At 52.2% G+C, this 21192-nt stretch overlaps 1 protein-coding gene across 2 annotated transcripts; it reads left to right on the forward strand.

Annotated features, from left to right (window-relative positions):
- The first annotated feature begins 2241 nt into the window (after window positions 1-2241).
- On the forward strand, window positions 2242-20311 carry MALL (mal, T cell differentiation protein like). Of its 2 annotated transcripts, none has more exons than XM_016142881.2 (4): window positions 2242-2387; window positions 14254-14421; window positions 16678-16800; window positions 17530-18773. In XM_016142881.2, exons 1-4 carry the CDS (start codon window positions 2280-2282, stop codon window positions 17731-17733), a joined length of 603 nt encoding a protein of 200 aa, XP_015998367.2. In that variant the 5' UTR covers window positions 2242-2279; the 3' UTR covers window positions 17734-18773. The 2 variants fall into 2 exon arrangements, with proteins under 2 accessions (XP_015998367.2, XP_015998368.2); XM_016142882.2 differs by lacking the exon at window positions 17530-18773 and adding an exon at window positions 18794-20311 and having other exon boundaries at window positions 2247-2387.
- Window positions 20312-21192: the final 881 nt, after the last annotated feature.

Below are 21192 nucleotides of genomic sequence, written 5' to 3' on the forward strand. Positions count from 1 at the left end.
AAATACATGAAGTTACAGGTCTGAGAAGCTCTGTGAGCACCAAACAAAATGAGCCCGAGGAAATCCATGCCCAGCCATATCATAATCAAACTGCTATAAGTAAAGACAAAGAAAAAAATCTTAAAAGCGGCCAGAGGAAAACAATTCACTAAATACAGGGGACAACACACCAAATGACTATGAATTGCTCACCAGAACCAGAGGCCAGAAGGCAGTAGAACATTTTTTAAATGCTGAGAGAAAGAAAAAAAGCAAAACGCTGTCAACCCAGAATTCTGTATTTTGCAAAAATATTCTTGGGGGGGATGAAAGTGAATTCAGACAGCATCAGGGTGTGCTTGCTTCCATGGCACACACACGAAAATTGGAGCGACGCCAAGATCGGCGTGGCCCCTGCACAAAGGCTACACGCACATCTCTGAAGTGTTCCACATTGTTTAATGTATGGCATGGCGACTATAGTTGACAATACTGTGTTGCCCATTTGACAGTCGCTAAGAGGGTTGAAGCTCTCATCACAAGGTGTTCTTCCTGCAGCTCTGGCTCTGTCGCCCTGGCATCTCGTGCCTGTGGTGCCTCCGGATCCAACAGTGTTCTGATAAAGGGCCTAAGGAGAGTGCGCTGTACTTTGTCGCAGATAATAAAACACCGCTTGGTTAAATGTAAACATTTAAAATATGCCATTTTTTCTAGCGTTGTTTTATGACACCTTTACTTCTTAATACACTAAGTACCTCAGCAGGTGACAGGGACGCCGGCCCCATCATCGCCTCTGCTCTATAGATGAGCGCTGAGCCCGGGGCAGGCTTCCTTCTTGCTTTCCTTTCAGCTGTTTCCACTGTGCCACCTTGAGCATGGCCAGGTCAGATGGGTCCTACAGCCCAGGAAAGGAGGCAAGCATCGGGCTCCTGGGGCAATGCTTGCCTTGGGTCATCCTGCAGATGAGGTGGAGTCAGTGGCAGGCAGGCCAGGTGGCATGTCCTTCTGGATCCCCGCAGGCCTGGGAGAAGGGGGACCCTAGGCTGGCTGGAGGTCTGCTCTGGGAGTCCATCATCTCTGCTTGCAAGGTCTTTGCCTTGGGCTTCATTTGTTCAAACTCCCTCTCTCCTAACTCTCCCCGGACCAGGCAAAGCCCCGTTGGCTGCTGCACCCCATCTCCAGCCAGAAGGCAGGCCTGGGATGCAGCGCTCCTTGTGCAGGGCAGATACTGGCTCCTTGTGCAGGGCAGTTCGTTACCTCCCTACTACCCTCCACGCCAAGCCAGCACTGAGGCTGCAGCCATGAAGACAGGAGATGGGACCCAAAGTGCACCCGGGCAGTTGGTAGCCATGGGCCTTTCTGCAGATGGTTAATTGTGAGCTAGAGAGGAAGGGGGCTCACATCTCCAGGACCTGTGTACAGACAGGAAGGCGCTCCTGCTCCTGGGTCACAGCCCAGTGTGGGGCAGCGGGTAGTCAGAGGCAGGAAGGAACTGGCTGGCCCCAAGCCCGGCTCCTGGCTTCACTGAGCGGGATGCTGGGTGGGCAGGGGGAGGGCGGGGGCCTGCAGCAGCACCCAGCCAGCCTGGTCCTTCTCAGGTGCCTGCTAGGCAGATTTCTGCCAGACAGGGTAGCCACCTCCATCTATTTTTGGGGAAAGGAGAAGACCATTATGAGGGTGCAGAGAAGGCAGGAAGCACCAAGTCCCTGGCGATGGGTGCTGGAAGTGAGGGCCGCTCTCCTGCTGGTTGGAGGTTGAGGGTGGCCCCCTGGAGTAGATGAGAAGGGAGCCAGAGCAAAGGATTTGAGACCCAGAGTGTGTATAGTCTCTGACATGACCTGCCGGCTCTTGGTCTCCGCAGTTGGAAAAAAGCCCACCTCACCATGTGCGGGGCTGTGGGGAACACCAGAGTGGGCTGCAGATTATTTGGCTCATAGTAGGTCTTAAATAGACCTCTGTCTTGGCAAAAGACCTTAGCCTACACTCCGGGCACAGGGTTGCGGTGGTGGCTGTGGCCAGCGTCCCTGGGGTAACATGCTCCAGGATTCCAAATTCCCTGGGAAGGAAGAGCCCGGGGAGAGGCTCTGCGCCCGCCCAGTGGCTCTGGCCCTGCTAGGAGGCCCCTGACCGGCAGCTGCCTTTGGCTGAGGATTTCTGGCTGGCGGGAGTGGAAGGACCTGCTCCACTGGAACGTTTTTGTCCCTCCCAGACTACGTCTGATGGGTGTGTCGGACAGGAGGTGATATTTGACGGGCAGCGGGCAGGCGGCTGCGGAGCCAGGCGCTGGGCAGGGTGCGAGCATGGCCTCCCGGGACCTGCCGCCCCCAACCAGCCATGCGCCACCAGACGTGCCCACAGGACTGACACTGTTCCTGACTATCCCCTACGCCTTCTTCCTTCCTGAGCTGGTGAGTGCGCCCACGGGTAGGGGGGTCCTGAGGGGCTGCAGCGCTCCCGTCCTGTCCCAGGGAGGGGAAGGAGAGGAAGGGAAGGAAGGGAGACTCAGCCAGGCTGCTGCGTACCCGTACCCGCGTTCCCACTGCCCCATGGGACTGGGAGGCTCCTGCGCGCGGGGAGTTTTCTCCAGCCACCCCACCGGGGCCCAGACTGCTGCTAGAATATTCTGGATCCTCAAGATGATTTTGGAAACGGACTTGAATTATATGGCTTCTTTTCTCTAAGCTCTCGTTTGTGCTTTTCTAAAGTTCCAAATGGGGGACGCTGTCTTTCTTCCTAAGAGGTCTTCCAGCATCTTCTTATTTGTCATGCCAGGTGACCTTAAACTTTGACTTGTGTGGACACCCCACAGGAGGGAGCTTCTGACAACCTCACCCATAAAACAGTCCTGTGAGCTGCCCTCGCTGCTCACTGAGAACCTGTCATCATTGGTTACTCTCTGTGGCACCCACAGCTGAACTGTGATTCAGTTCCTGCCAGGTGCTGGCATGTTCCCATCTGCACGGTTCTGCACACAGTGTTCCCTGAGCTCAGTCCTCCCCAAGCCACTGTCACCATCCCCTTTACACTGACGGGGACAGTCAAGTCTGGTGAACAAATCAGGACAGAGGAGTTGTTTTCCGAACACCTGAAGTATCTAGCTTGTGGGCGATATTTTCTACACAGCTCTGGACGTGGCAGTGCTGCCCCGGGCAGGGAGGAAAGAATAGAAAGCAGACTCAGCTCTCAGCTAGACCTGGGCGGCCCTCTCACTCTCATCACTTGCCTGGAAGGCTGGGCCCAACAGGGCGACCTTTTGGCAAACTGGTTAAAGGGCATCCATTAATGGTCCTCAGAAGCAGACGGGGCAGGGCAGGCTCCACACTTGGGTGGCTGCTGCTGAAACCCCACCCAAGAGGCAGGTTTCTGCCAGGCCTGTCCCCAAGGGGACACAGCGTGGGCATCCTGCCAGGCTGATGACATCTTAGTGTTCTCACAAGTTCTCTGTGCTGGACCTGGGTGTGTCCCTCACCTAGAACAACCGCGTGAATTGCCGGCTCTGTGGTTGACCCCATCAACATGCTTTATGTCCATCATGCAAGCCACTTGTGACGCTGCCTTCCCAGGGTCCCTGACTGCTGGAGAGAGACTGGAAAGCGCTTCCCCTCCATAGTCAGACTGTGCTCAAGGAGGTGGCCGTGTGGGCTGTGGCACCAGGGAAGAGAAGCCATCTGATCTCATCAAGTAGGAGAATTGTCCAGGTCTGTCACAGAGAGAGCCACTGTGGATCTGAACCTCAAAGGACAGGCTGGGCTTCCAGGCTGGGGGCCAAGAGAGGGAAAGTCCTAGCGCCCAGAAGAGTCCAAAGGGCAAGAGCTGGAGAGATGAGGCTTCCAAGATCAGGAAAGGACCCAGCGAGAGGGGCCTCTCGTGCACCCGCCCCCACAGTGCTGCCTCCTGCAGGTGGAGTCCCCGGAGCAGTAAAGCAGTAAAGTGCATGGCTGGCTATGCTGGGATCCAGGAGTCAATATCTTAGGGGATGAGATATTCTACTGGTTCAATTTTATTCCTTTATTTTTCTTTTGAAATAATTTTAGAGTTATAGCAATGCTACGGTAGTAGTACAAAGATTCTTGTATAGTCTTTACCCAGAGTCTCTTAATGTGCAGCCCTTACACAGCACAGCTGTCGCAAGAGGAGGCTGACACTGACACTGTGCGTCAACTGTTCTGGAAACCTACGCCAGCTGCTGTCTTGGCCACTAGTGTCCTCCTTCCGGTCCAGGCTTCCACATCGCGCCCCTTTCCCCTTTCATATCGGGCCTTCCTCAGTCTTTGCCTTGACGTTTTTGAAGAGCACCGACCAGTTATTTTGTACAATGTCCCTCCATTTGGCTTTGTCTGAGGTTTTCTCACAACTTTATTTTTAATTCACTAGTAATTCTTATTCATTGTTGAAAATTTTGAAAACACAGAAAAAACTATGATCTATATATATGCATACGTTCATATGTATATACGCAGCAGTTCCTTTTTCCCTATATTTTCACTTTCCGTGGTCTGTTACCTGTGATCAATGGCTGTCCAAAAATATTAAATGAGAAGTCCCAGAAATGAATAATTTGTAAATTTTGCATTGCGTACCATTCAGAGCAGCATGATGAAATCTCTCGCTGTCCCTCTCTGTCCCACCCTGAATGCGAATCGGCCTTTTTTTCAACATGTCGCTTATACCCTACCCTCCCATTAGTCACTCAGTGGCCATCTCGGTCGTCAGACTGACTGTTGTGGTGTCACAGTGTTTGTGTTCAAGTCTCCCTTATTTTCCTCAGTAATGGCCCCGAAACACAGGAGCAGTGATGCTGGCGATTTGGATGTACCAGAGAGAAGCCGTAAGGCATTCCCTTGAAATGAACAAGTGAAAATTCTCAATTTCTAAAGCAAGAGGGAAAACGGTTGCCGAGGTCCCTAAGACCTGTGGTGAGAATGAGCCTTCCATCTGTGAAATTGTGAAGAAGGAAAAGGCATTTCATGTCAATGTGCCAAGAGCGGGAGACCACACTCATATAACTTAATAGTCTATTGTTACAGTTGTTCTATTTTATTATTGTTGTTCCTCTCTTACTGTGCCTAATTTATAAATTAAACTTTATCATAGGTGTGTATATAAAGGAAAAAAACACAGCATATAGAGGGTTCAGTACTATAGTGGTCTCAGGTGTCCACTGGGGGTCGTGTACAACTCCCCCCATGGGTAAGGGGGCCCTGCTGCGCACACGGAATATTTAGCGGGGTTATTCTGCACCGCCGCTCTGCACCAGTCTTTCCCTTCAGTAAGCCTCCCTAGCACATGTGGGCCTCATATCTGGGGATGGGGATGGAAATGTGACCAGGAGAGGAGGGTGAAGGTCTAGGCAAGTGGGTGATTCTGACCCCACGGAGAGAGAAAAAGACATGTTGGGCTGGAGAGGACAGTGTGGAGGCGGCCAGTAGGAGACCCTCTCTTGTCCCTGGTCACCTGGGTACTGCAGAGCACTAGCTTTTGCAGTACCAGTAGATTCCCAGTCCTTGGGCCTAAAGGCCTCACAGACAAGCATGTGTCATTCTAAGGACATGAGGCCAGAGAGTGGCTTCTAAAACTGGAGCTCAGGCCAACAAAATGAGGCAGAGAAAGTGAAATCCAGACTCAGATGTCATCCGTGATGGGGTAGCCCAGCACGGACATCAATGGTGTCTGCAGGCACACGTGCCCCAGGTGCACAGGGCCATCCCCCAGGCAAGAGTGGAGCAGAACTAAACACAGGTAGCCCACACTGCTTCATAGTCATTGGCCTTCCAGGCCTCTTCTCAGATGCTGGGTCTCTCTGGGTAGGATCCAGGTATGAACCCGCAAGTGTTGGCTATGCAGCTAGTGCTGCTCTAGGCCAGTCTTTGATTCCCAGGGACATGAGGACAAGAGGTGATAACAAGGGATAATGTCCTAGGGTGGGCCATCAAAATGAGAAGGTATCTGAAGACCTGCGACAAAGCAGCTGACTCCATAGAATATGACAGAATTTTTGACAGGGCAATTTCCTTGTGGGGTATAGGCTCAGAGCCGACAGATGACCTGGCACTCTGCTGCTCTCTGCTAGCAGACCCAGTTCAGTACTTTTAATAGTATAACTCAGGTAGTGATTGACAAGACAAAAGACAAAGAATGCAGTAATGCCAGGGACCAGCTTGACTTTCATCTCAGTTGTCACACCATTCGGTCATTACTAACAAAAATATTTGCAGCTCTGTCTCAAGGAACACAGACGCTTTGATGTGCTTGCTGGGGCACAGAGCTGAAGTCGGTTTGTTCATACCTATGTCGGGACAAATGAGGTCAGGCCCTGTCCTAGAGGAGTGATGCGGGGACATGTGGAGAGCACTCCAAAATGCAGATCAGGTGTGCTCAGCCACAACTTCAAAGGCCCAGGAGCTGGAGTGGTCATCAGGCCGTGCTTACTCAGGGACGCGGGCCCAACATCCCGTGAGGGCTTGGACTGAGGGCGAGGCTGGGACTTCCTGGGTCCAGGAGTTACCGCTTGCAGGAAGCCAGACTGCAAGAAGAAGGGCGGCAGCCCCACGTACATGCCATGTGTTTGCTCAGCGGATGTTTATTGAGCACCTACTCTGTACCAAGCACAGCGATGTAAAGACAGGAAGACAGTTGTGACCCTGCCTTATGGAGCTGGAGCCTAATGGGGCAGATGGAGACCAGCCAGGGAAACCAGTGCATGATGCCTTGTGGCCAGGGTGCAGGGAAGATGGACTGCATGGGGGCGGCGGAGGCTGCACACAGAGGGTGCTCAATGCAGGGGACAGCGCACACAGTCACTGAAAGGCTGAGGGAGCAGAGAGGAGACACTGAAGCCACCAGAGTGGTAAGGGGCGGCATGCCGCCCTCCCCATCAGGCCGGCAGACAGGGCTCAGACCTGGGGAAGCCCAGCCCAGCTAGTACTGGTGCCTTTGAAAAGGGTGTGCTGTGAGTGACAGAAATAGGACTGGGGAACCAGAAACTGGGGTTGCAGAGTTCCAGCCCACATCACAGAAGCATGGGCTTGAGCTGAGAGACCCTCAGAACTAACTCGCGCCCCCACGCCCACCCCTCCACCCCCACCTTGTGAGCCATCTTCCCAGAACAGGAGCCTCTCTCAGACAGATGGGGCAGGTAAGCAAGCCAGCTGTAGGAAGGCCCACCCAGCAGGGTGTCACTTAGCTAACAGGTGCTCCTGTAGAGGTGGCAAGAGCTCCTGGCCCACTGGTCCAGGAGCCCCAGATAAGTGCCCTGGCAGATAAAAAGTGCCCCACCCACTGCCCCACCCCACCTTGCCGGGCTCTTCACCAGAGACCTTTCCCCGGGCTTGGCAGGTCTAAGCAGCAGGAAGGGGCCAGAGTGGTTGAGGGTGGGGGACCTGCATTCCACAGCAACTCAAGGCGCCACTCCCAAGGAAGGCCAAATGGGGTGGGTGTGAGCTGGAGTCTTCTGACCTGTGCAGAGTAGCCTGTCCAGTTAAGCCCCACACCTTGACCCAAGTGTCTGAGCTTTGCTTTTCTGCCTCTGCTCTGTCCACAGCCCCCTACCCATCCATGCAGACCCTCTCTCTGCCCAGCTGATGACGGATGGGTGTGTGGGTGGTGTTTATTTGAACACTGTTCTCTCTGACAGCATATTTTTGTGTGGTCCTGAGGTGTCACAGGTGGGATGGGGCACAGGCAGGGAGGTGGCACCACCTGTGTGGGAATCGGCCCAGGGAGATGAAACTGACCGAGAGTGATGGAGATTCCAACAACCCGCTTCCTGCCTTCTCTCTCCAGTTGGTCAGCAGCTCGTACCCAGACCTGCTTTGTGCCAGGCTCTGTGCGCTGCACCAGGGACACAACAACGACAGAGCGGAGTCCTGCATCCAGGATCCCAGGGTCTGGGGAGGAGTCGGTGAAGAGAGACAATGACCGTTAGGGAGGTCACAGAGGGGTGCGCTGGGGCTCTGCAGTCAGGATGGCTTCCTGGAGGAGTGACATTGGTCTGGTCCCTGCTCTCCAGGGTCTGGTCACAGACAGAATGGGGGCGGTGGCAGCTGAGCAGGCAGAAACCAGGACTGGGGTGAATGGTGACATCCTTGGGTCCTCAGTGCCTGACAAAGGGCAGAAACATGGCCATAGGTCACAAAATGTTTGCAGGTTCCTGGAAGAAGGAGGAGGTGGGGGGGTGGGCAGGCCTGCCTGAGCCCAACTCTGGGGATCATTTGGTTACTTCTTGGGAACATGTGAAGGTTCATAGGTTAGTAAATGTGGGAGCCAAAGAGAGAAGACCAGGGCGGGAGGCCTGGCGTGTGAGGCAGCCATCCAGTGGCCGCTGTGGGGACTGGGTGTCCCCATTCTGCTTGTTTATATCTGTTCAGTGCTTTCTGACTTTTCTAAGGTGCACAGTAAAAAAAAAAAAAAAAAAAAGTTGAAAAACTTGCCCCTCAAATGCTTAGTTTCTGGTTGTTTTTTTGTTTAGACAAGAAGGAAAGCCCTTTAGACTTTGGATGAGTAAGATGGAATGTTATTATCACTGTATTTTATGTTACCCAGTAAATCTGGCTGTTTGCTCAGTGAAAAGCTGGGTCAGTGGGGGCCTGGTCTGAATGGCTGGGTGTGGTCCCAGCGAGGAAGGCAGAGAGGTCTGGCGCTGACTCACTACCGCTCCTGCCGTGGTATCCTGCTCCTCCCACCATAGCACACCCCAAGGTGGGCCTTGATTGCCTGGCTGGCTACCAGCCCAACCTGAGGGCTCCTGTGGGCACCCCGAGAGCTCCTTATATGACCTGGATGGAGCCCTGGCCAGCACTATTGTTCCTGGAGTGGACCGGATGACACAGGGGCCCTCACTGGGGACCAGGAGACCAGGCTGGCCGTTTCCTACTGACCTTAAAGCCGCAGAGAGCAATTCTCATTCTGTGAGCCAGGACAAGTGGCCAGTGTTTGGAGGTGTCCTGGTTGGGTCACAGAGCACAGAATTTCCACATAACGCTGGTTGTTTGGGGCCCTGAAATCCTGTCCAGAACTGCCCCACCCCCACGGGTCGCTAGGAAGTCACTTAGCCTCTTGGAACTGGTTTAGGAGGTGACCATGCCCGGAAAGCTTTCCAAGGCCCTTGGCGCAAGACGCAGGGATGAGAACCTCCTGGGAGGCTATGAGCAGTGTCCCGTGGGCATGGGGTCTCGGAGCTGCCATAGGGAGGCCTGCAGCTGGAGTCCAGAGCACCTAGCTCCCTGGCGCCTGACTAGAGCCTTTTCCTCCCAGCCAGTAGTCTCTGAAGCTCAGCGATCCGGCCTGTGCCCACCTCGAGTTCAAGGGACGGGTTGGGGATCCAAGGCTGTCAGGGAAATCCAGACAGTGGTAAGGACAGGGACGCCATGTCAGGGGTGGGTGCGCCTGCCACGAGGAGACACCTCGGCCATGCAGAAAAACCTGTCATAGGTGCCGCCCTTGTTCGCAGCTGGCAGGCCCCACCCAGGCGCACACCTCCCCAGGCATACAGACCTGACAGCAGGCATCTTCTGGGCTCCGCCTTTGCCTGCCACATGGGGTCATTACTCGGGCAGCATCTGTCTTCATAACCTGGTGGTGCGTGAAGTTAACTCTGCTCAGGCAACCCAACCTCAGCCCCTCACCTGCCCCTCACCTGCTCTAGCCCTTCACCTGCCCCAGCCCCTCACCTGGCCCTGCCCCTCACCTACTCCAGGCCCTCACCTGTCATAGCCCCTCACCCGCCCCTGCCCATCGGAGGCTTCTCAGCTCCCAGCTGCCCCATCCAGGTGGACATGTCCACCCTTCCGGCTCTAATGAAATACTTTTTTAGTTTGAGGGCCAGCCTCAAACATCTAAAAATATATCCTGCTCTTGGGAAACACAAGATGAAGATTGAAAGGAGTGGGTGAGGCTGCCAAGAAAATCTGGAAAACTAAATATGAGTTTTTGTCTAAAAAAGGAAAGACAAACACTCAAAGTTGCCTTGCCTCTAAAGAACCAACCCAGACTGCATGACACAGAAACGAGAGAATACGCTCGCCCCAGCTTCAGTTCACTGGGGTTTGTCGTTGGCCCCGGTCCCTTCTGCTCTTCAGGAGGTGGAGAGAGTGGGAATAAAAGTAAATAACATTCTTCACATCACTTTGCTTGTGTAGCACGAAAGCTGTTTCGGAAGGTCCCCATGCTCAGAGGTCCCTGGACTCAGGAGTGAGCTGTGACCACATGGGAAGACCCTCAGTGTCCTGCCCGTGTCCTGTGCCACCTCAGGCCCCAGGCCCCTGCGGCATGTTCCACCTCACAGATTGTGGTGAGAATTAAGTGTGGACGTGTAAGTAGCGTGCAGATGGCGGTATCTGGCCAGGGCAGCCGCTGATGTCAGGAGGGGACAAGCATGGATAGGCACCCTTGCCCACCTGGGCCTGGCACAGGTAAGCTGGCAGTCAGCCAAAGCAGGTATCAGTTGGCAGCTCTCTGGTCTTAGAAAGCCCAATGTGGTTAGAATTGCCATCCCAACTAAACAAGGTCATCTGAGTGAATGCAGGTTATAAACTGTAAAGCACCTGGTAAATGTGAGGCGGTGGCGTTAACTCAATTTATTCAACAGAACATTCTTCTCACTTTCCCCACCTGCTCTGTTTCAGGCCCTGATGCTGGGCACCAGGAGTGCACAGACCACCCTCTGCCCTCGGAGGTCTAATGCGCATCTAAAATTGTCCAAGTACATATGCAGCCACTAAATCCTGACTGCTATCCCCACTAGTAGCCAGCATTGTTTGGGTGTTGGCCATGTGACGGTATCTGTGTGTGCTTCCCATGGCGTGTGAGGAAGACACTTGGCAAGTGCCCTAAAGCTCAGCTCTGGTACCTCCCTGTAGCAGACCCCGTCACTGGAACAGACGTGCAAGGGCCCAGCTCAGGGGGGACCGCGGCTCTCATTCCTGCATGCCCCTCCTCAGGACAAGGCACCCCAGGCCCAGTTGAGGATTCCCAACTCCAGCTGAGGACTGATTATCAAGGCCCCCGGAGCTGGTGCTTCCAGAGGTGCCAGGCTCACAGAGGTGTCGCCCGGTCCCATGAGGCCTTGCCTGTGCTCAGCCTCCCACCCTGTTCTGGCTTCTCGTCTGTCCACGTTCTGTCCTGGAGAGCCTATGAACCCTTTGTGAATTCAAAAGTGCTTCTCTCTTCAGGACGACAGCAGTGGAAGCCTTGGGAGGGTGGGTGACATATCTATGTCTGCGCATTGTGTTCATGCGAGAGGAAAACAAACCCCAGAAAGCCAGGGCTGTTAGGGAAAGTGGAGCCTGAAAGAGCATACCCCAGCTGAGTGGTACAGGGGTGAGCAGACCCCTTCAGTCCCTAGTGTCTCCAATAGCATTATTTGCAACACAGCCACCCCACAGCCATGCACGCAGACTGCAGAACACCAGAGAGAAGAGAGAAGGCTCTGAAAGCGGCCAGACAGCAAATGCAGAGTCGAGCAGAGGGGCAGCGGTGCAGCCGCCGGCCGGCTCTCGGCAGCAACAGTGGAGGCCAGAACACAACAGAATGACGTGGGAAGATGCAGAACGCAGTAGGAAAACCATCATGGGAGTGCTGAGAGCGAGGAATTGTCAGGGGAAAATGACGGTTTCTGACAAATCTAGCTGACTATTACCAACTGACTGTCCTAAAGAAATGACTGACAGTTGTACTTCAGGAAGAAAGAAAATAATATCAAAGAAGTATCGGAGATGTAATAATAGCCTCAGGACTCAAGGTAAGGAAGGATTTCTTAAACTTGACCCAAAAAGCACAGTCTATAAAGGAAAAGATCAACATATTTAATTACATTAAAATTAAGAACTCATTTCATCAAAAGACACCATAAAATGTGTGAGCCGTGCTGGCAGAATACATCTGTGATATGTATAATCAGTGAGATCCATACTGTTAGAAAGAATTCCTATCAATCAATAAAAAAAGGACAAACCTATAACAAATTTGCTACCAATAAAAAATTTTAAATTTCACAAAAGAGGAAATATATGAAAATAAGCTCTACCTCATTAATAATCATAAAAATTAAAATCTAATAAGATACATAGAAAATCCCAAGGAATCTACCAAATAATCACCAAAAATACCTCCTCAAACTAATAAGTTCAGCAAATCACAAGATACACTGCCAATACACAAAATTAATTCTGTTGTTATCCACTCTCAATAAACAATTGGAAATTTAAAAAAAAAAAAATTTTAAGCCAGACAGAAAAAGTTGAAAAATCACACAATGTCACTTATATGTGGGATATAAACCTAAAAGCAACAAATGAACAGGACAGAGACTCATGGACATGGACAATGGTCTAGTGGTTACCAGAGGGTAAGGGACATGGGGGAGGTAGATGGGAGGAAAAAAATTTTAATCATTTCTTCAATCGATAAATCAATTAATCAATAAAAATAATAAAATAAATAAAATAAAATAAAATTTAGGCTATTTACAGTAGCTCCTCCCAAACAAAAGACTTAGGCATAGATATTAGAAAATGTGTACAGCATCTGTGATGCCCAAAACTATAAAACATTGATTAAAAAAAAAAAAAGTGGCAGAGCATCTTGACAAGTAGAGAGAATGCTGTGTTTGTGGATTGGAAGCCTCAACATAGAAGAGATGTCAGTTCTCTCCAGACTGGTCTCTAGGTTTAGCACAATGGAAATCCCAGCAGACAGACATCGTGGATACTGACACACTGATTCTAAAACTTATGTGGAGAGGCAGAGTAACTAGGGAAGGGATGGGTTGTCTCAGATGGGCAGAGGTGTGAGTCACTCATGTGGATGACTCTTGATTATGGTGACTTTACAGAAAGTTTAACATCTGGTGGTGCGATTTCTCCAAGCCACAGACCCAGAAGCCATTACCCCAAATCTCCAGTGATCTCATAATCCAACTGGCTCGTCTTCATTTTCAAACTTATTACTTTGTAAAGATAAACTCCAGCACACCCACTATGATATGGCAAGAATGGGGGCCTGCGTGCACCCATTCCTAATAGCTCTCTCCCTCAGGAGAATGACTCAGCAGGTGCTGAGGAAGGTGGGTTCTGAAGGAATGTGGGAGCAGCAGAGAGTTCAGGTTCTGTACCTGAGGACTTGAGGACCTTGAGGGCAGGGGCCAGGACTGGGGCAAGGTGCCTGGTGTGCAAAACATGAGGGACGTGCTCTCAGGGTCATGCCAGTTCAGGGCTGGCCCCTCAGAGAGAAAGGGCATCGCACAGGCACGTGGGCAGATGTGCAGTGCTGAGGACCCCAGAGAGAAATGGGCTGGAGGGGTTCCTGGGACCCAACGATATGGTGCTTTGAGGCACAGATTTAACAGGAATGGAGCAGGGAGGGCCAAGGAGGCCCACAATGACACCCTGAGGGGCCGCAGGCTGGGGGGTCACTCAGAACTTCCAAGATGAGCCAACAGCACAATCGCTTGGAGCTCAGGTCACCGTCCCTGTCCAGGCCCCTAGCTGGGCATTGGGTTCCTCCCCTAGGCTCACCAATAGGGGTGCAAGCCCAGCCCCAATGCAAACAAAAGCAGAGCCCAGAGAAGACAGGGAAAAGGCCTGGTTTCCCTACCAACAGCGTTATAAATGGCTGGACAGAGGTGACAGGAGATTAAACTGAAACTGTACTGCCCAGCTGGTAATGGACCCCAGGGTGTCAGATACTATATCCTGGGGGCTCTAAACCAAGTGCCCACAGGAGTAGACAGGCACTGCCAGTAGGTGAAGGGACCCAGGAGGAGAGCACTATTCTACAGTGAAAGTAAACAACTGAATATGCACCATACAGTGGGGAGAGGGACGTGGTCCACTGAGAACTCCAGGTCCTTTTCAAAGAGACAGTCACAACTCATTTCAGCCTACACTAGCCCGGTGAATGGGTTCGCTGTGACCAGAACTATGGGTTTCTCAAGAAAGGTCTGGAATCTGGACTTCTCGTGTGAAATATTCTGTTTTAAATGTTGGCAGAGTATTCAGAAATGTTTAAAACCTGCATGTGCCAACACCGTTTGGGCCAAGAAGACATGTCCACAGGCCAAATTTAGCCAAATCCTTTCATCAGCAACCTCTGCGTTCACTCCTTGAATTTTCTAACAAAATCCATTGTGACTCAGGGGGCCAGCCTTCCTCCCCATTTCCTTCAATTCCCACCTAACTCCACCGGAAGAGCCTTCGCCCAGAGACAGAGGAGGAGAGAGCCTGCAAAGTGCAACCCATCCCCCTACAGCACACAAAGCCCCTCCGGTTTCTCTTACAGGTGTTTGGATGCTGGGTCTGGATCCTGGTGGCCTCTACTCAGGTGGCAAACCCACTGCTGCAAGGATGGGTGATGTACGTCTCGCTGACCTCATTCCTCATCTCTCTGATGTTCCTGTTGTCTTACCTGTTTGGGTTTTACAAGAGATATGAGTCTTGGCGAGTCCTGGTAAGAACTGGCTAAAGGTTTGCTCCCCGCAGACCTGTATCCTGGGTGTCATGGGGACAGCAGGCCTCCTGAGGGGGGAGGGAGAACCAGAGGCCTGTCCTGGCTCAGCCCCATGGAACCGAGACTTCTTGGGCTAATGTGCTTACCTGTTAAAGAGGAGGAAAGTGTTGCCCTGCCAGAGCTGATCCTCATGCCCCCTCAATGCCTCCCTAGTTGGGGACGTGCACGTTCTGTATGCAGCAGCCCTACAACGAGGAGGCAGTATGCTGACTCACACAGTCGAAAATCCACCTCTAATTCTGACCCCCCAAAATGTAACTACTAGTAGTTTACTGTACCAATAACTTAAATGGTCGATCAACACACATTTTATATGTCATATATTTTATATCCTGTGTTCTCACAGTCAAGTAAGCTAGAGAAAGGAAAACGTTACCAAGAAAATCACATTCTCAACGCTGTGCATACTCATCGAAAACAACCCACGTGCAAGTGCAATTCAGGCCTGGGTTGTTTCGGGGCAGCTGTGCTCCTATATCAGGCACATCTGGATGCATTTCCTCCTAAATTTTATTTGTGGTAAAATCACTGGAGTAACATCAAAGGAAATGCCAACAGGAAAAAATATCACCCCACTCTTAAGGGTCCATCACAATCCCTAGTCTGTCCTTCTATATCCCTCGCAAACTTTACATTCAATGTATGTATATTTTAATTGCAGAGAACCAAAAATCCGAGCTGTAGATTCTTTCATTCAATATCCCAGTGTTAACTATGTTTCATGTTGCCATAGCATCTTGACGACCATTTAACATTTTTCTATATCAAACAACTTAAGACATATGCACAAGCAGCAAGGGTCGTTTTAGGGACCCTCGTGTAACCTAGCCCAGAGTCTAGCATCACCAGGATTCTGCCATATTCGCTTTGTGTGGCCTTTGTTTTTTTCTTGAAGAATTGTGAAGCAATCCACAAATATCACATCATTTCATTCTGCACACTTCAGTGTGCCCCCAAAAATATGCAAGCTTTCTTACATTGCCATACACATAAACCTTAACGGTAATTCCACAGTGTCATCTAAGACCCAGGTCACACTCGAATATCCCCAGTCATCTTGGAAATGTCTTGTGCAGCTGGCCTGTTGAGTCAGGGCACTCACCAGAGCCACGCATCACATTTGGCAGCTATGGCTCCTGGGTCCCTTTGGTCTAGGATAGCTCTTGCTGCCAGTGGAAACCGGGTCAGCTGTCCTGTAGCAGGTCATCCGCTTTGGACTTGCACTTTTGCTTCTTCCTGGTGTGACTTGACTCATCTCTCATGTCCCTAAACTTTCTGTAAGCTGGAAGTTAGCACTCACAGTTACTGAAGATGGGTTGAACCTTCCTGGCAAGCACGCTTCATAAGTGGCTTCAGGTCACATCTCACGGGGTGACTGGTGGTCACTATCCCTCAGGGAGTGTGATAGCTCTGCCCTGTCAACTTTTTCTCTAATGCTTCTTTCATCTACCAATAAGTTTTCCGGAATGGAATAGTCCATTAGGGGTTGCAAAATGCTGATTTGCCCGTGATGACGTTCCTGCAAGACCTGATAAGCCGTTTCTAATGCTGCATAACATTCTCGTTGAGCTGAAGGACGTGGCTCAGAGTTCAGCACAGAGGTTCCGAAACGGAAACTTGGAACCAGAGTAGTTGACTCTTTTGACCCTACCACATGTGAGCTGAGCCTCAGTTTCCTTCTCTGTAAGTGGAGATAACAATAGAGCAGCCCATGAACTTAGCTTTGGAAATGAAATGGGATAGCATGTCCAGGGTGATAGGTCTGCCCAGGACTGATGGCTAAGAGCCCAGGCTTGGAGCTGATGTGGCCCGGGGTTCAGATCCTACCTCAGCTGTTTATTTACTTACTGAATCCGTTCCTGTCAGCCCCAGAATGGCACTAATGACAAATGGGACTTCCCTCATTGCTGATGAGGTCCAGTGAGGTAAATGAGAACAGGCCTGGTGAAGAGCTGGGGTGGACAAGCCCTCATTAGTGTCGGCTGGCACTGAGCTCGTCATGGCTGTTTATTAGCCCTGGGTAGTTCACTACATGGATGTTTCATTAGAAACACTTTTGAAAAAGAAAAAAAAAAAGGCAAAGCTGGAGCCGGGAGTAGCCCTGTCTGTGTGTCGCTCCTGCCAGCCGTGTCCTCGGGGGATGGCTGTGTCAGCCGCGTGAGGGCCCACTCACATGCCCTCTGCTCTGCCCCCCAGGACAGCCTGTACCACGGAACCACTGGCATCCTGTACATGAGCGCGGCCGTCCTGCAGGCACACGCCACCATCGTTTCTGAGACCCAGAACGTACACAACTACTTGATAAACACTGCAGCTTCGGTGGGTGCCAGATAGGGCTCGGAGCGGGGGCTGGGCCCGGAGGGCAGGGAGGGCGTGTGTGCGGGTGTGTGCGTCGACCCGTGTGCCCGGGCTCACAGTGTCCAGGACCCAAGTTCAGGTGCCACATCTTGTCTTCTGTTTTTCCCACCCCAGCACTCTGACACCCACTTCACTGACCTCGGATTTTTTTTCCAAAATGGAAACTGGGACTCCTCTCTCTCTTATGAAGAGCGCTGCTCGTTACGGAGTTGGAGCCTGGGTCCCTCTGCATGGCCAACCTGTTCAGGTGCCCTTTTATTCCAGTGACAGAGCCCACAGGGATCCAAGGCGAGGTGGCCCAGCCCAATGATGGCACAAGCAGTGTCCCCAGCCCGCGAGCCCATAGAGCAAGTGGACCCCAGCCCCACCACTTGGCCTCCGGGCCTGGGCCCAAGATCCCTCTTTGTGCAAGGCACCCCATGCATCAGGCCTCACTGCAGGCGGCCAATTCCTTCCCTAGGGGCCCAACCTTAGTCTTTTGCCCCATCTTGAAAACTTCCAGGTGGGACCCTAATGCCCAGGCCAGGTAGAAATTGCTACCACCAGAAAGGTGGAGCCTTGTTATCTGGGGGCTTCTGCAGAGATCAGTGACAAAGGGCTCCACATGGGGTGCGGACCCCAGTACAAGAATTGATGCTGGCCAGCACTGTGACCACAGGGGTGGCCACAGATATTTAGTTGTCTTTCCAGCCCATCTGCCTCCTTTCCCTGCCCATCAAGCATTTACTTTCTGGCCACTCACCACTCCGGCAATGGCGGCCCTTCATTGCTGGGCCCAGCACATGCCTGCTCTGTCCCAGTCAGGACTCCAGCCACACAGCCACCTTGCTACCCTCTGGACTCAGAGACATCCTCTGGCCTCAGGGCCTCGGCAAGTACACCCTTGCTCCATGAGGTAGCTCCTCTCCTGTTCTTTCTCAGGTCACTTTCTCAGGGATACCAGCACACCTTCCCTGCTTGATTTTCTTCTGGGTGCTGGCCCCATCTCTCCTACCACGCTATTCATTTATCTTGTTTGCTTTCTGCTCTGTCACTAAAGTGTAAGCCCCAAGAGGATAGGAGTTTTGAATGTTCACTGTAATAGACATTGTTGTTTCCAAAGAGTAACGGGTGCTTTAAAGATATTTCTTAAATGGATGAATGAGTGAATGAGAGCAGAGTGTGAGTGGACAGCAGAACAAATAAGGCTGGGCTGGCAAGCATGTTGAGGGCTGGGGTCTGTGTCCTGAGCCGCAGACGTCATCTTACAGTGCTAGTTAAACAAGGCCACATCTTCCTCTTGGGAAGATTAGAGGGGTGGAGTGGGCAGCAGTGGATGCATCCAGGCCACAAGAGGTCTTGGCGAGGGATGACAGCACCAGACAAAGGAGAGGGGACGTGCTACAAGATCAGCAGGTGGTGCTGCCGGTGGTGGTTGGGGGAGGAGCAGTGGAGGTCACAGGTTTGTGGCTCAGGTAGCTGGGCAGGATGAGGGCCCTGGAGCCATCTGAGCTATGAGGCTTGCAGTGACATCTCAGGAACTCAGTTTTGACCTCCAGGAGCCAGAGACTCTCATGGGGAGCTGACCAACATGTACTCAGAACGGAGTCTGGGCCGGCGAGTGAAACTGAAGGAGTCATCAGGGAACACGCAGTGACAGAAGGGAGCAGGGGAAACACCTAGGACAAGAGAATGGTACGAGAGAGGGCCCAGGGCAGGGCGAGAGATAAGCTGCTTTATGGCAGGAGGACACGTGTGCAGGTGAGAGGTGAGCACAAGACACTGAGTATGGCCTCAGGACACCCTGGGTGGAGAGCTTCAACGAGGATGGGGCAGTTGGCCAGTGGCTGCTGCCCTCAGACCAGGCAGGGCATGGGGTGGACAGGGGACACAGCAGGGTTAAAGCACGTGGCTGAGGGGTGGGCAGTGGCCAGCACTGGCCGTCTCTAATGCAGCTGCTGTCATCACATTCCAGTTCTTCGCCTTCATCACCACCCTGCTCTACGTCCTGCACGCCTTCAGCATCTATTACCACTGAGGGACTGAGGGCCTGCCATGAGAAGTACTCTCAAAACCTGGGTCATTGGCTCCCAAGGGTCATTTCAGCCTTTGCCATCTCGATGAAAACAGATCAACAAAACATCAGTGGGACTAACGGACCACCTTTCCACACTGAGTGGCGGAACCACACTCTGCACATGCATTTGGGCACTTTAATTCGTTAGGGTGAATATGACAAGCCGTTATTGCCTTTTGCCTGGGAAAGTCACTGGCTTTCGCGGTTATGGCAGCAAACCTAGCTCTTCCGGAAAGCTAGTCTCTAAAGCCCCAGCGTCACACCTGGCTGGGGACTCTGTCTCAGCAAACAAGGACAGTCCCCAGAGCAGTATATAGGAACATTCAGTCTTAGTTTCTTAAAACCAGAATGATGCTATTACTGCCTCCACATCTTTGCTTAAATGCACAGGCCTCCTGTCCTGTGGTTCTGTTCTGCTTTGCAGCAGGGACCAGCCACACTGCCAGCCCCATCTCATATCTCCTTCCCCTTTCCTCCCCAGCCTTGGGATCCAAGGAAAATCTGTGTAAAATAAATTTTGAGGGTAAATTTGCAGGAGAAATAAGTGATTGACTCTACGAAATTGTTGTACAATAAGACCTGTGGGGGTGGGGGCGGGAGGGGAGCTCTCAGAAAGCTCCATAGCTGCAGGACTCCTGTGTCCTGCCTCCAAGACCCCACTCCAAAAGGACTAGAAGCCACCTTGTCTCTCAAAAAGACTGTCAAGGAAGGAGGCAGGAAGTTTTGTGCCAGCAAAACTGGGCTCACTCGTGTCACATCACATGGGACATCTCAAGAGACTAGGAAAGGACACTTGTCCCAGGGATATGGTCTCATGCAGGTGCGCAGTGCCTTTGCATCCCTGGCGCCAGCTGGGGAAGCCTGGGCCCACCTCCGCTGCCTCCCGCAGCAGGGGCTCCCACAGGCAGGACAGGGCATTTGACTTCTTGGTCATTCTTGACAAGAAGGCTTGTGTGGTGCACAAACATAGCATCCAGGTGCTTGGTTTCAAAGTGATTGTTTTCCAAGAGAAAGCTATGCATCTGGCATTTCTCCAGCTGTGCGGGGTCCAGCTCTATCCTCGCTCCTTGTTAGGTCCCCTGGCCTCGTGGATTGCGGGTCAGGCACAGCCTGTAACTGCACACACCTGCTGTTGCTTTGAAATGAAATATGTTATGATGTGGAGAGACTGGTCTTAGGCAATGGGAGGGCTCACAGTTTCTATCAGCTTCTTTCTGCTCCTGGGGGGAGGGGAAGGGATGGGACAGGGAGTCTCCTAGGAATGGCTTCTCTACACAGCTTCTCTACATTTGACCCACTCACTTGCTAACTGTCTGCCACCTCAAAAAGCCACCACTCTCTCTGCTCTTGCCCAGTAGCTGTCTGGGATGGTTACTAAGTAGCTACATCCAAATAAAAGGCATTTGTGAAGCGAAACATCCTGAGTCAGTCGCCTTCCTGATGCTGGCAGCCGGACCGGCCTGAGAGTCATAGGTCCGACAGCAGTTTCTCCACAAGCCAGTGAAGGGTTGAGGCCCAGCCCACTGGCCAGCCATGTTCATCCCCAGGGCTCAGGCTGGTGGCATCATTTCCACCTCAGTGAGGACAGTTTGAATGTAAGTTCCAACAGCAAGGCTAGGGGTATGCTGTCAGGCCCTGGGGGTGAAGGGTTTAGGGTGAGGAGGGCCACAGTAGGACTGTGGGGTGGGCCAGAGCAGGACTGGAAAGCTCTGAATGGGTGGAGAGCAGGCTCCTTGCTGGCCCTTGGCTTCATGTCTCCACTGTTCTTTCTGGGACTCTGTCTTCCTCTCTCATCACCCCGTAGGCCTCCCACTTACTGCACAGCTGCTGCAGACTCTGCTCTGAGTCCCAGGCCCCCATTCACTTTCAGCTGACCAGGTCCCAGCTCACCGCCACCTTCCGGCCTTGAGAGGGGTCTCTTCTCTGTCTAGGGCTCTCCCAGCCTCCATCTTCTGCCGGGGGAACCCCGAGGAGGCCCATGGGCTGAGGCACAAGATTTATTGGCTTTTCTCCTTTAGTTCATCTGTATCCCCACTTTCCCATCTGCACCCCTTTTTCCCATATGCACCTCACTTTCTTATCTGCATCCATCTTTCACATCTGCACCCCTCTGGGGGCTTCTGGGATTCTGCATCCAAGTCCTTGGCTTCAGGTTAGTGTCAGGTGACCTTAGGCTAAGACATATCCCACAACCACATCTTGAGAACTGAGCACATGGTCGCAGGGTCCCACCAGTCACACCTCTGCACAGCGCTAAGCAGGCAGGTGGCAGGTTGGATTTGAGGCTTTGTTCCAGA

Source organism: Rousettus aegyptiacus, unplaced genomic scaffold (assembly GCF_014176215.1).
Source record: "Rousettus aegyptiacus isolate mRouAeg1 unplaced genomic scaffold, mRouAeg1.p scaffold_m13_p_7, whole genome shotgun sequence".
NCBI classification, from domain to species: domain Eukaryota; kingdom Metazoa; phylum Chordata; class Mammalia; order Chiroptera; family Pteropodidae; genus Rousettus; species Rousettus aegyptiacus.

Coding starts and splice junctions, on each gene's coding strand:
- MALL (XM_016142881.2), top strand. CDS start 2,280: ATGGCCTCCCGGGACCTGCCGCCCCCAACCAGCCATGCGCCACCAGAC. Junction 14,422..16,677: donor ATGAGTCTTGGCGAGTCCTG/GTAAGAACTGGC, acceptor TCTGCCCCCCAG/GACAGCCTGTACCACGGAAC. Junction 16,801..17,529: donor TGATAAACACTGCAGCTTCG/GTGGGTGCCAGA, acceptor TTGTCTTTCCAG/CCCATCTGCCTCCTTTCCCT.